This window comes from Phaenicophaeus curvirostris, chromosome Z (genome assembly GCF_032191515.1).
Source record: "Phaenicophaeus curvirostris isolate KB17595 chromosome Z, BPBGC_Pcur_1.0, whole genome shotgun sequence".
NCBI lineage: Eukaryota > Metazoa > Chordata > Aves > Cuculiformes > Cuculidae > Phaenicophaeus > Phaenicophaeus curvirostris.
In genome coordinates this window covers 48,815,491-48,829,566 of record NC_091431.1, presented here as the reverse complement: position 1 = coordinate 48,829,566, position 14,076 = coordinate 48,815,491, and the positions used below count along the sequence as shown (strand labels likewise).

At 39.1% G+C, this 14,076-nt stretch overlaps 1 protein-coding gene across 1 annotated transcript in view; it reads left to right on the top strand.

Moving 5' to 3' along the window:
• MRPS27 (mitochondrial ribosomal protein S27) overlaps nt 1-14,076 on the top strand; it is a 46,679-nt gene that overhangs the window by 20,933 nt on the left and 11,670 nt on the right. Inside the window, exons 5-7 of the mRNA XM_069881235.1 lie at nt 9,880-9,994; nt 10,490-10,568; nt 11,839-11,954. Of these exons, the coding sequence (XP_069737336.1) occupies nt 9,880-9,994; nt 10,490-10,568; nt 11,839-11,954 (310 nt within the window). The remainder of the gene's footprint in view (nt 1-9,879; nt 9,995-10,489; nt 10,569-11,838; nt 11,955-14,076) is intronic.

The window sequence follows — 14,076 nt, the reverse complement described above, 5'->3', positions numbered from 1 at the left end:
TGGCCTCTGGCGCTAGTAACTGTGGGTGGACAAGGTGTAGCAGCTACTGGGAGAGCATGACAGAGGAGCATTCACAGCCCAGGCAGTACACTCCGCTTTCCCTGCAAAGGAGTTTCTTTTTTTGTTCTCCATTGAAGTTACCGTCCTGCAGTGGTCACCCGTTTTCAGTTTCTCTTGTCCGGGTTAAGTCATAAAGCAGGAAGTTCATCTTATTTGAGATACTACTGTGTTGTTTTGAAAGTCATGATTCTTTGGGGGAATAAAATGAAAAAACACATCAGGTACATAGTAGTGTGTAGTTTTAGTGTTTTCCCCCTTCTTCTGTCTGCTCTGCTCTGCTCTCCTGTGCAGAGGGTAACACAACTTGTGTAAACCTCCTACACTCCTTGGAGAGCTGGAGGTTTGCAAATGTCAGTTCAGAGCCTGAATACAACATCCAAGTAGGCTGTTGCCACAAGGCAGGGTGTCCTGGCCTTGCAGCACGCACTGATGTTCATTAGCAGAAGCAAAGCCAGCAGTGAGTAATAAACTGAGTTGGATGTATTTCTGTCTTGAGAGGGAAGGAAATACAACGTATCTCTATGCTTTTTTAAATACTCTGCTGGTTTTGAGTAGCACAACCTCATTTTACTGCGCAGCTTGTACCTACCTACACAAAGAAACATTTGTTCTATGGTACATGCTGTACTTACAGAGTTACCCATACTGTCTCTCTCTTTAAATAACAGATCTGATGGTGGAGTATTTTTCTGAAAAGAGTAAAACAATCATAAAGCTAATAAAAACCCACAAGTTTCAAACTCCCTGACAAAACGCATGAGTCAGTTTTAACACGTTAATCCTTTATCTGCTTACTGATCCATGTGCTTGATATTGTATGCAATGCAATAAAGGACATTTCTTTCCCACTGGTCTTGGAAGAAGTTAGATACACTAGAAGACATGCTAACTAGATATTAGCTTCTGAAGTACTGTGATTGGGTAGCATACTGTGGTTAGGGAACAGTTAAAATGTCTCATGAAGGACTCAAGGATTTTTGGTTTTCATTGCTAAAAGCATTTTTCTCAGGAATATATTTGGTGGGAAAAACATAAAAATGTCAATAAGGAGTTCCTCATTGAGAAATGACATGAAATGTTGATGGATTCATGCTGGACTGCCTGGTAGCTAAGACCGGGCTATGCACCTGTAGTTTACTTTTTGGAAATAGTTGCCTTTTCGACAGCAGCTGTGTATGAAACTAGAGGTGAACATCAGGTATTTTGTCCTCCCTGTTACAGGTGTCTTTTTAACTTAATATGTAATGAATCCTTATTTGTTTATCTTGACAGCTTATCAGGTGACTTTGCCTCCTCTTTGCTCCTGGGGTGCAGAATGGCAGCAGTGCACAAAGAAATCATACTCCAGCAGTGAAGAATGAAAAGGGCACAGGTAGTAGGTCAAAATTAGGTTAACTTGAGCTGCAGGGCTGTGACAGCAAATCTGAAGATGTGAAACCTGAACTGTGCAGATCCAGTTGTTGAAGCATTTGGCAGCAAATGTGAGGTTCGGCTTTTCCCTTGCTTAAGTCGGCTACTAAGATCCGTACAATATTTGTATTCCTGCAGCAGTCTCTTGCCAGCACCTTCTTTTTGCTTTGGTTGCATGTGGTGTGATTCTGAAAAATGTTGCAGTTTGGCTCATGCTCTTCACTATTGCAGTCTTTGATACTCAAGCCAGAGGAATACATCACTTGTAATCTGTACAAGTTCAGTTGTGATCAAACTGAAAAGTGTCAAGGGGGTTGTGTCCGTGGGTGTAACGTTACAGTAGTTCAGTGCTAGTGTGTGATGTATTTCTGGGAGATATTTTCTGATGCATAAAATATTTGAGTAGAATAAATGGAAAATGTTGACTCCAGGTCTCAGTGAATTAGGTCTCTTACACAATATCATGTTAATTTTGTCTCAGCTTAAATTTAGTCTGTGTATGAGGCACTGTTAATAAGTTGCTGTTTGCAAATACTGTAGCAGTGGTGTCTAGTTACAGACTGGCCTTTTCTCCTAGTTTTAAAATAAGAAGTCATATTGGCTTTTGTTGACAGTGTTTTTGATGTGTACCCATAAAGTGTAACCTTTTAATATAATATGAAAGGGGTCTACTGCCATAGTTTAAGCTTAGCACTAGAAGGCTGAAACTCCTGAACTGGTCCTAGCTCTGATTCAATACTCTCTGACACTGAATGAACTGTTACAAAACTTTCAGTTGCTGTCTGGTCAGCTGGAAAAGCCTTTGGTGCTGTCTGGCTCTGTCCAGCTTGGTTAGTGGTTACTGAAACACCAGCTTCACTGTGGCATCCCTGCAAAAGAAAGCAGTAGTTGAAGTGAAAGACAGAAGTGCAGAAAGACAGAAGATTTTTACGTTGGCATTTTTGATGGCTAAATGGTGGAGGTTTCTAAATAGTCTGAAGTAGTTTATTTATTTTTGTTTTATTCTTATTTATATTTAAAAAGGAAATATCTAACTAGCTGTAAAGCTATTTATGCATTAAAATCACTTAATCTGAAAGATAAACCTAGTTGAAGAATGTCCATGACAGAGGTTTTTTTAAACGTACCACCAATATGCAACTATTGGGACTAGATTTCTGCTAGAAATTGACTTCGTGGCAGTCTTTATCAGGGGATCTTCCTCACTCTACAGAATGGGCCAGGTGCAAAAGTGATTTCAGCAATTACAAAAAGGCTTTCACGAACATTTCTTTTTTTATTTTGAAAAATCAGTCTAGTTGATAACTTGTGTATTAGCTTTCAGATGGTAGGAGAATTAATTGAAGTAATGACAGGCATAGGTAGGCTAGTAGTCAGTATGGTTTCATATGCCAGGATACCACGAAACGGTAGAATTAATGCAAGAGCTGATTTTAAATTAGACTGCATTGTGGTTGCATGGGGATAAGGAAAGGCACTAGAGAGATCTTATCAGAGTCACTATAGCAACAGCTCACCCCATCATTCTCCATGTTTTCCTCAGCCTATGATACTCTCTATTCAGTCACGAGATTATTAATGGTATTTATATTCAAAACAAGTCATTCCAACTGTAAAAGCCTGGAAGTATTTTTAAGAGAAGAGAAATTCTAGGAGTTAGGTCCTTTACAGTCAATAGTTTAGGGAAAAGTTGGGCTTTTATTATTGTTGTTGTTATTGTTATGACAAGACTTTAAGTTTTTAACTGTTCCTCTTTGAGTGAGTTATGTCTTTATGATGAAAGTAGTACGGATGCTTCATTTCATGTGTGTGAAAAGAAAATCTGATTTTTCTTGGCTGTCTTTTCAAGAAGAAGTAGGAGGGGTGAAGGGTGATAGTAACAAGACACTGTTATCCTGAGGACAGGAGAAAAATAGGAATACCATATTGCAGTGTCTGTTTATTTGGTTTCTTTCATTGGGGATATATTTCTAAGAAAGAAGAAGCGAAGCAAATCTTCCATGCTGTCCACCTTGTCGCTCTGTCTTGACCACAAAGGAGTAAAGCCAAAAAGGGAGGTTGCTTGTTTCATAGTTCACATTTGAAATAAAACTTCTGAATACTGTTAAAATGACCTTATGTTATTTTCCAAATGAACTAAACTAGGCACCACCACATTTTCTCAACAGCAGTATTTATACCACCAGAGTGTCCTTTTCTCTACAAGTCACACTGGGGATCCCCAAATGGCCAGTTTTGGCTTTGGTGAGCGAGATAGAAACATTCCCTTTAAATTAGCTTGTTTTATTGTGCATGGAACAGGGAATCATGTTGATACTGGGATTTTAAATGTTAATACCTTTAGTTTCTGGCTAGACAAGGCCTGTGACTCATGTACTGCTATGTCACGCTGAGGCATACAGAACACCTTCAGCCAAGCTGATACAGAAAAAAATACGGTATTCTTCTGAGAAGTGAACTTCTATTGGTATCCTGCTGTGGAGTGCACGATTCTGGTGTATTTTGAATCTATATGGCTAGAGGAGCTTCTCAGCAAACAGGTTTAATAGCTGGAAGACTTTTCCCAGAGACAAAGAATGTCCTGAGAAGTAGTATGTTGTCTGAGCTTGGGCTTTGCTCTTTCAGTCTGGTTATGAACTGATTAGCATAAAAGTTCGAGGCATTCAAGGCAAGCCTGTGGGATACTTAAGCTGATCAAGTTGTTTGAAGGACTCCTCCTCTCTGTGCTTTGCAAATGATTCTAGAGGGGTTCAAGGCTGCCTGGTGTAACCTGATCGTTCATGCCTGTTTTCAGGCCACATTCATCAGTGGCATTAGAGCTCTGTGCAACTCCTGAACAAAAGACTGTGCAAGAAATAAGCATTCCTGTGGAGGTGGAGCGAATGTAATTTAGAAAAATCACTTTTATAGTTGAAGCGATCAAGAGCTGAATTAGTTTAAAATCAAAGATCAGAGAAATTCAATAAAAATTGTAACTGAAGAAGGGCTGAATGTGGGCTTTCTTCAGGGAGTCTGCAGACTGCCTCACTTCTTGTGTAAGAGCACAATTCTGCCTCAGTGTTACTCTGTTGTAATTGACTGTTCTAGTTTTTTGGCTCCGTCCTGTAACTGCTATTAGTAATTGATTCTTATTCTACATATGCTAGTTAAGCTTGTTACTTCAGCATAAAAGGGAAATGTTCTTTCTGTTTTTGCTTGAATGTAGGCAGTTGATGCATGAGGTGGTTCTTGTATGTCTAATATGTTTATATGTGAAATTTTTAAAAGAATACATACAAAGAAGGGTGTGGACTAAGGTGCAGCAAAGAAAAGATGCAACGTTAAAGTTTGATTCATGTTTAAAAAGAAATTTCAATCAACAGAGATTTTTTTTCAGGGCTGTTGCCTTTGACGCTGACACATGAGCAATGCCTCTGGGTCCATTTAAAATGCAGAGGATTTTTCCCAAGGCCTGTGGCTTGAAATGACACACAAAGGGAGACTTTTGGGTGATGTTTCCTTAGCCTTCCAGTTTCTAAGCTAAGCCTGCCTGGAATCTATTTGATCATTATGCACTGTAGCTTAAAAAATGTGCCTGGGAAGAAAATATCATGGCATTGTCAAGGAGCTTCCCAGCCCTGTATGGCTTGTGTAAAATGTGGAGTAGCTTTGGATTCATTCCATTGAGGCACTTTCCTGGCTTACAGAGACATTTCTTACGTTATTTATTAGTTTTATGTCTCCTTGCATTTTGCTTCAGGACTTTTTAGAATTTTAAGTGGGTAAGAAGAAATCTGACCCTCTCCCCTCCTGACTGCAGCAAATGAACATGCAAACCCATGTTTTTCTGTAATTCCTAAAAGAAGTAAGAGAGATGAAGTATGTGTAAGAAATTTGTTACAGTAGGTAACACTAGGTGAGTTCCTTACTTTCCTGGACTACATCCTGCAAATAGGCTAACAACATATGAAACCTGAGGAAAGCAGAATAACACATCTAAATAATCTATGTTAGAAATAATGAAGAATGGGGATTGCTTAGTGTCTTTATGTTGTTAAGTTTTCCACTTCCTTGCAGTTTGCCAAAAGATGGTATACAAATCTTTAAAACTTAAGAACTGAGAAGAATACAGTACAAGTGGTTTTATTTAAGTAGATGTTTTTATGTATGGTAATGCAAAATTAGGAAAGAAAAATGAAAGTGAAATTTAGAAAGTCTTGAAGAAATCTGGGGCCTAAGAGATTATAAAGTTCTGTGCATTGGTCATTACGAAATATTTTCTTATTAGGTCAGACAAAGTAAGAGGGTTACTCTTCCTGTTTCACAGATTGGGGGAAAAAATTAAAAAACAGTGTTGCCTACTACTACAGGATAGCCTCTGGCAGTTCCAGGCGTTGGTTCCACCCTTCAGAAAGCCACAGAGTGCAAAATGGGAGCTTCTGATAAGCTTAGCAAAGAATAAGAACAAAACTGCCAGTCTGGCTTTCCCTCTGAACAGCAGAGCTGTTCATGTTAGTGTATTGTGTTTATAGCACTTGCTTTTCTGTAATCCAACAAATTTTCCTTCAACATCTTCGTCATTTGTGACTGTCCCCAAAGCAGTGAATGCTCCTGGGCCAAACGTAAGGAAAAGAGTACAGTCCTGCATCTTGGTGCTTCTGTTTGCTGTCAGGGTTGGTGCATCACTTCCCTTCAGAGTACTAGGTGTGTGAAAGCAGAACTAGAGCATATCACCACTTGATGGCACCAAACAAATTTGAGAGGCGGTTTTGAATGTAAAAAGAAAGGAAGCAAGTCAGCTTTTCTGCAGTGTGGGAGGGCCCCGGGAGAGGTAGGTGATGCTTGCTGTATTAATGGAGCACTCTGTAAAGCACCCTCAGCATCTGATAAACTTTTCCATTGTATGATTTCTTTAACACAGTGTGAATACTTCAGCACAGCTATAAATAATGAGCAACAGGGCCTCGTACAGGAAGTTAGTAAACTACAAATGTATTCATAGCCCAGTGTGAGGCTGACCAGCTTCTGAGCATGATAGAGTGTGTACTTGCTTGGCTAAAAATGTTCAGGTTGTCTTGTACTGCGAATACACCACTGAATCTCTTCCAAGTTATAATAATCATCATTTTGCAAGCACAAAGCAATGATTCAATGAAAATCAACTCTCTGGACTTGATCAGTTGAACAAATTCCCAAAATAAGGAGAATTCTACCATTGCAGAGTGTGCTGTTAGAGTCACAATGACATTGACGTTTCCTGAATTCCTTGTATTACAGATGTTCCTCTTATTGTTCTTTGTGGTGATGGATGTTCACAGTCCACTGACTAGAAGTATGAACGTTGATTTTTAGCTATTAACATTAAAGTGTACCAACTGGCAGCCCCTGCAGTAGTATACAGATGCTTCTCCTTGGCTTTTCTGAGTGCATTATAAAAATCTTGTGCTTCTCAGGGTTTTATTAGTTCTCAGATAAATGAGTTCCAGCAGCAGACATCTGTAAGATAACCTCCTAGTCTTCCCACTAAACACACAGGAAGCTGGAGGCTTCCTTTATTTAATTCAGTCTGAATCCTCTGCTTTCTATAGTTTTACCTTCCTTCTGTCTTTTCATCTATCCCTGAACATATTGCTTTGCTTAGCTTAGTTATATCCTGGTTTATGTTTCATGGAGAAAGAGCAGGAGGACGATGTTAGCGCTTGTCAAAATGACCAGCAATCTCCTCCTTTCCGAATCCCTTTCAAGGAAAAATATCTGCCACAACATTTGGTTAATGCGTCTAGGTTAGCTGTAAAACCTTTGTTGGCTTCTTTTCTCAGCTAGTAAAATAGAGACAGACCTCAAGCCAGCATTATATAGATCAGAAACAATAATTGCAACCTGCCTGTTCCCCTTTCACATCCAATTCTTCTCCTATCACATCATGGTTTAATGGAAGTGTGTAGTGTTGAGGGATCATGTACGTGAATATGTATGGCATCCTTGTTGACTTGATGGCAGAGCAATTTTGGCATCAGCCCCCTCTCGTAATTCTCAGGCAACTGTCCTGTAATTAAGTATTAGAATTAACTGGAAAATTCTTGGGCTGAGAAGCTGTTTGCTTTTTGTTTACATAGTAACTACTGCAGTGGAGACATCCTAAGACTGCAAGTATCTTAACAATTAACCCATGTTACTGTATTATCTGGTATGTGCCATGGTTGTCCATACACACACATGTACAGTCAAATCAATCCCAGTCCTGCAAAGCTCATGCAAAGACATTTTTTTTAAAGAGTTTTTGTAATGTGCCTCTGAATTTTGTGCAGATTGATTGCAGAAACAGTGGATCTGTTTCATCCTGTTTCTAGACTGCATCACATCCCTGTTATGCCCTTTACCGTCTGAGTGCAATTTTACTTTGAAACCTAGCAGCATTTTACCATTACAGTAGGCTGTAGCATTCCAAAGATGCAGGAGATATTGTAGTGCTTGCTATCAGTGTGATGTACACAATAGAATAAATATGGCTGTGAAGAAAGATTTGGGTTTGATAGTTTTTTTGGTTTTGTTTCGTTTTTTTTAAATGTTTGCTTCCTTCTGTGTAAGTAATCTGTAGAAAGTATTCCAAAGATTATGTAAAAAAAGGCCTAAGTCTTTGACAGTGTTGTGTTTTTATAGGACAAGTCTATAGTTTTCCACTTGTGAAAAGAATATTAACCATTTAATGGAGCAACTTTAAAAGATGCTGGCAGCTTTATTGTTGGGTGCTGGAGTTGCGCTCTGTCCCATCTTAAATGACTGGTGAAACAGTCTGTAGTACTTAGGTAATTGTTTCATCAAAATATGATTAGATCCAAATGCCTGCAATTGATGCTTCCTGTAAGCATTAATGGAACAGGACTTTAATGAAAGCAAATATATGTTCTTGCTGTTCCCAATATTTGAACTCCAGAGGGAAGAAATGGAAAGCAATTAGAGCAACAAAATGGATGTTTGTAATTTAATATTCATAGCATGCTTTTCTTTTTCTGTTAATTATAATTTGATGGGGATATTTAATGTGCCACTTGCAAAACTAGCCTATTTAGACTTCGTGTAGTTCTTTAGATCTGCTTTTGGCGTGGATGTCTTCTGCATTCTGAAGGCTCTTCAGGCTGCAGTACTTTTCCAGGCTTGGTCATCTGTATAGCCTTCAGCCATGGGATGCAATACACAGAGGTTCACTGAGGGGGAAAGAGACTTGGTGGCCACGTTAATCTGATAAATGTTCTGGAAAGCATGCTCACTCAGATGGAAGAGCCAACCCTGCCTCTGAATGGTGCTGCAGCTTGGCTTGAGGCTGCAAGCATCTGCACATGAGCCCAGCTCAGTCATCAGTGTTTTCTACATGAAGTGGCAGTCACTTCTGTGCTTGGGACTGAGCCCATTTTTCATGCAGACAATTTGAATTGAGAAAGGTTGCATGCATCTTTCCACACTGAGGTGTGAAATTCAGCCCAGGACTGAGGCAGCAGCTCCTACTACTGCACTCTTAATTGGGTTTTGAGTTTTTGCCAAAGATAAAGCTCCATATGCTTTTTGTCATTTTTCTTTTCAAATACAGAGCAAAGTGTCTGAATAAGGATGAAACGAAAGAGGCTGAGCTTAAAAATGTTGAATTTTACAAATCAGTTGTGCAGTGGGGTTGGTTGTCTGGGAAGACTGATGAAGCAATGGCATGAAGCGCATTAGAACAGGTGAATGAAACATCCATTGGGAATTAAACAGCTGGTGCAGGGAGGCAGGGCAAGGCTCTCCAGTGGAGGTGCCCCTTGCATGAGGCATGCCTCACTGGTGAGACATTGCTAAAGGCAACTGGAGCATGCAGCAGCCCAGGGATGGCTTGTGCTGAGGTACAGTGAATTCTTAAGTGGTTGAAGTGACGCATGAGTTAGAGAGGGTGGGACACACCAGATGGGGGCTTCAATGTATTTCTGATACTTGCTGATGTCCTCGGTCATGGAACAATGTTGGTCTTTGAGGAGACCAGTAACAATACTGTGTAATCCAGTCAGAAACACATAGTTAAAAGGTACTACCCTGTCTATAGCAATCTCAGCTGGCCTTTATAAGTATACAAAGCTGTTATGTCATGGTATTTATCTTCTCAGGGGAAAAGCAGTAAGCTTTCTGGAAAGAAGGGAGATTAAAATATTATGCATTTGTGAAAAGGTCAAATTCCCCCTTCATACACACTATTAAATTGTATCTGAGTTTTGCTTCCCTGACTTGAAAGGGCTAGCCAGAGCCCTTTGGAGCGCAAGGATTGACTGCAGAGTCACATCCAGACAGGGTTCTACGTGGGTTCATGAAAGTCAGGGGTTCTGATACTCATAGTTTGTTGATTACAGAATTTGTTTCTATGGTAAGAAATTTGTATTGTCACCTGGACCATTTATCATCCTTAAGGTTTCGACATAGTCCAAACTGCTGGTACTTGAGAGACTGGACCATCCACAGCTGGATCAGACAGTGCTTAAAATATGGTGCACAAGACAAAGCCTTATACACATTAAAAAACAAGGTAAGTTTTTACAAGAAAAAAACATGACTGTATTTGATTAGCTTTTTGAGAGACGTATGGCTTACCTGGAATTCCTACTGCAGACAGGTCTTTAGACTGTGGTTTAAGTTCAGATATTTCTTTGTCAAAACAAAAATTAGTGGTGGACTTTAATTTCAGTTAAAGGTCTTTGCTTTTCTTTCTCAGGAAGTTTCTTTTGTTTTTAAACAGTGCTGGTGTCCAAAACATGCTAGATGCAGGAGAGACTTAAAAAACTGATAGGCAATGCCCCTCCTGGTCCCAAAGCCTCAGGTAGAATGCCTAAACAAATGGAGTACATCGGAAGTTAGAACACCTACATTACAGTACATGTGCTCATCTCCTTGTCTTGTTTGGCTGTCACATTGCAACAGTATGAAGTGCCATGGCTCTGATCTTTCTGATACATGTAATGCTGTGCTCGAGAAGATGTAAGCGGCAGATTTTCACTGTGATATTTTTCCCTCTTCTTTTCAGGTTCAGTATGGAATTTTTCCAGATAATTTTACATTTAATATTTTAATGGATTATTTTATAAAGCAGAAGAAATATGAAGGTAAGAAAATATGTACCATTTCTACATCCTCAGTTGTGTGCTCTTAAATTTGTAGAATTTGTGGAATTTTTTTTTCTGAACGAACCTCTTTCTTTCTTTAACCTACTTTTCTGCATGTATATATATAATTTCTGGTGGATTCTTATTTATAATGTAATTTTGAAATGTGCATTTCAGAGTTTCTACTGTGATTAATCCCATGCCAAATGTAAGCCAACTGCTCCAATTTTTACAAGTCCACCTTACATGCTAACAATATCATAGGAGTGACAATTAGAGTGTATTCTGAGAACTAAAATGCATGTTGGTAGGGTTCATCTTACTTACATTTAGCTGTTCAAAAAGCTACATGTCTAAACTGAACTGTCTAGGCTTCTGTCACTGGAGGAAGGCAGCTATGCTGAATTCCCATGTTGAGGTGCCTGTGTTTCACTATTGACTGTTTAAATGTTAAGATGAATAATCCTCTCATCTTGATGACAAATATTTAAGATTTTAATCTCACTGCAGCTTTTCTGTTTCTATAGACTTGCAGTAAGCTTCTCTTTGCTTAAGTGTCTTGTAAAACAAACGGCTGAAGGGAGCAATGGAATTGCAGAAGGACTTGTCTGTGCCTTTTACCATGAAGGCTTTGTTAAATTGTAAATGGATATTTATACCTATTTTATTCTGAGAGACGCTCTACCTGCAAATTCCCCCTTATTCCGTCCATATTTATTTTCCCTGACAGGCTCAAGGCCTTTTGTTTAACAAGCTGTCCTGCCTGACAGGGATTGTCACTGGAACTCCCTGTGGAGCTCCTCCAGAGCACTGCTGACCGAATACAGTGAGTGCTGTGGGTGATCTGTGACAACATTTCTGCTCCACTGTACTCTCCTGTCACCTTAAGGCAGTGAATTTAAGCTAATCTTCTCTTGTTTGTAATCTAAACATAAGGACAAAGAAGTAATTTTTAGAGATTTTAAAAAAATATTCATGATTGAAGGGCTGAGCAAAGAGCCAGTTGAAGGCTTTAGAGCTAAGATAAATTTGGAAAGCTCGTTTGCTGTGGTCTCATGCTGTTTAACACGGCCTTCCTTCTCAAAATCTCTTTGAATAACCCGCAGATAAGACTAATGCTACATAACTGGTTATAAGAAATCTTTACATTTCTCTCTAACTGCTTAAAAACATACTACCTGCAGTGAAGTGACAGTGAACATCAGGGAATGCAAAAGGAAGGAACTGTGTAAATTTGCACTAGCTGATTATGTATTTTTTTATTCTGTAGATGCTATGTCAATAGTAACAGAGATCATGCTGCAAGAAAGTTTTGATGAATTCTCAACACAGCTTCTTTCTCTCTATGTCTTATACCAGTACCTGGCAAATAAGTCTGAATATACGGTAAGCTGATCACAGGCAGAATGATACACTATACACAGAGCCTCTATTTCTAAATGTTGTGATGTAGTTTGTTGGGTATTTAGTCTGGAATATTTTATTTCTCCTGAGTTTACGTGGAAAAAAATAAGTACTCATTTTTTTTCATTATTTTTACAAGAAAACAAAGGACAAGAAACAAAATGTTAAGTTCAGCATATAACTTATCACCACGTTTGCTCCTTTCTCTGAAATGGAAGGTGTGTGGAATTTTCAGATGTAATGTTTATCTATTGGAAACTTAAGAAATGACAGTTCTACCAGTTAACACAAAAAACTATCTCACCAATTATACAGGACAGTGTTAAGGTGAGCATTGCTGACCATTATAGCTTAGTGGAGGTGACGTTGCAGAAGTAGAGAGGAATTTCACTAGGATTTTTACTACTGCATTTGGCTTTGGGTGTATTGTTTCTAGTATGTATTAGTTTTAAAACTAAATTTGTTACATCTTTCCTGTCTCTAGAGTTTAGAGATTTCTTATTCCTATCTCTCTTGCTTAAGGCCAACGTGACAGGTCAGACTTTTGGAAGTGGCGTTATTCTACCTCTACAGGAGGGGCTCAGGTATCAGAAAAGGAATCTACGTTAGGCAGCTCCTTCTCATGTAGTTTGGCACAAGCCTTCAATAGCATGTTATAATCTATAAGGAAAACCTTTGGAACCTCTATTTGTCTTACATGAGGCATCTTCCAAAGTGCGTATTACAGATGTGTAAAGGTTTTAATGAATTAGATTGTAATTTCAGTTTCACTATAGAAAACAGATGCGTATTTGCCTTGCTCTGTATTCTCCTTCATTCCCCTTTCCTTCTCCTTTCATTGTATATGAAAAGCAGAGGTACCAAAATCTTATCTTCTCATTGCGTTTGTCCTTGTTTGTGTATCCTCACTGCAAAGACAAGCACTTGTTAATATATGTAGTGCTTCATGAAAGCCAAATATGTAAGCAAGGGTCGTGTGGACATAAAACACATATAAGACAAGTAAGTTTTGTAGCTGCGATATATATAATGCACGTTTTGAAGTAACCCCATCCAAAGCCAATAATAAGTCATACATTTATATGTATACACTGTACAGACTACCATTCAACACCTCATAATGCCTAGTACCCGTTCTGTGTTTGTGAAGTGCAGGCAGGCAGAGTTATGAGAGTTAAAAGTACCTGCTTAGGTACTTCTGAAAATCCCCATTCTGTTTTCCCAAGATTTAACACAGGTCAGCTGGTGTCCTGATGCAGACAGGCCCTTGGCTGTAGCTTTGGGTCCAGCAGTCCGGTGAAATGTTTTTGGCTTTGAGAGCTGCATCTTGGCTAATATCATTATGTCAGTCCTTATTGTGCTTAGGAGTAGTGATATAGAGCTTCCCTTTTCCTGCTGTTAAAAACAGCACTGAAAGTTGATCAGTCTTGGCTCTCCCTGGAAAGTTTCCTGCTTGACTGCTGCAAACAATCAGTATTACTGATTGCTACCTTCCACTGCAAAGGTGTTAACATTAAGTCCTTGCAGTTCCTCCAGCTCTCGAAGCCAAATGCTTCTTTCCGGAAAGAAGCATTAAAAGCACCGTTTTTCCAGTTGCATCAATTTCACTATAATATTCACCCTGTGTCCCTTTTCTGGATCAGGCAAATACCATGCCTCACTGTCAGGTGGTGATGTTTTGTGTCAGATGATAGCATGCAAATTCACATAACACCTGGATGGAGACACAAAAAGGTGTCTTTGTAAGACTCAGTATACCTCAGGGAATTTTTCATAGGGCTCCTTCCTTTCACCAGTGATGTTGTTTCAGATCATAAGGTAATAAACAAGACACTGAAGTACCCTGCAACAAAACCTATGTTTTAGAGAGTCAGACTTACTCCAGTGTATTGCCTTTTATATCTTCCTTTCCTCATTTTCATAGCAATAGGAGTCATTCAGCTCTTTTCAGTTGCAGTGAAGAGACGTTTATCCTTAATGACTGTGCTCTGGTCTTGAAAAATGTACTTTACTGTTCCATAGCAAAACAAAATTCACATTGCTTGAATGGTTTTAATGTACTTACTAATGGAGTGCCCTAGCCATTCACTAGTGGTCTGGCTCA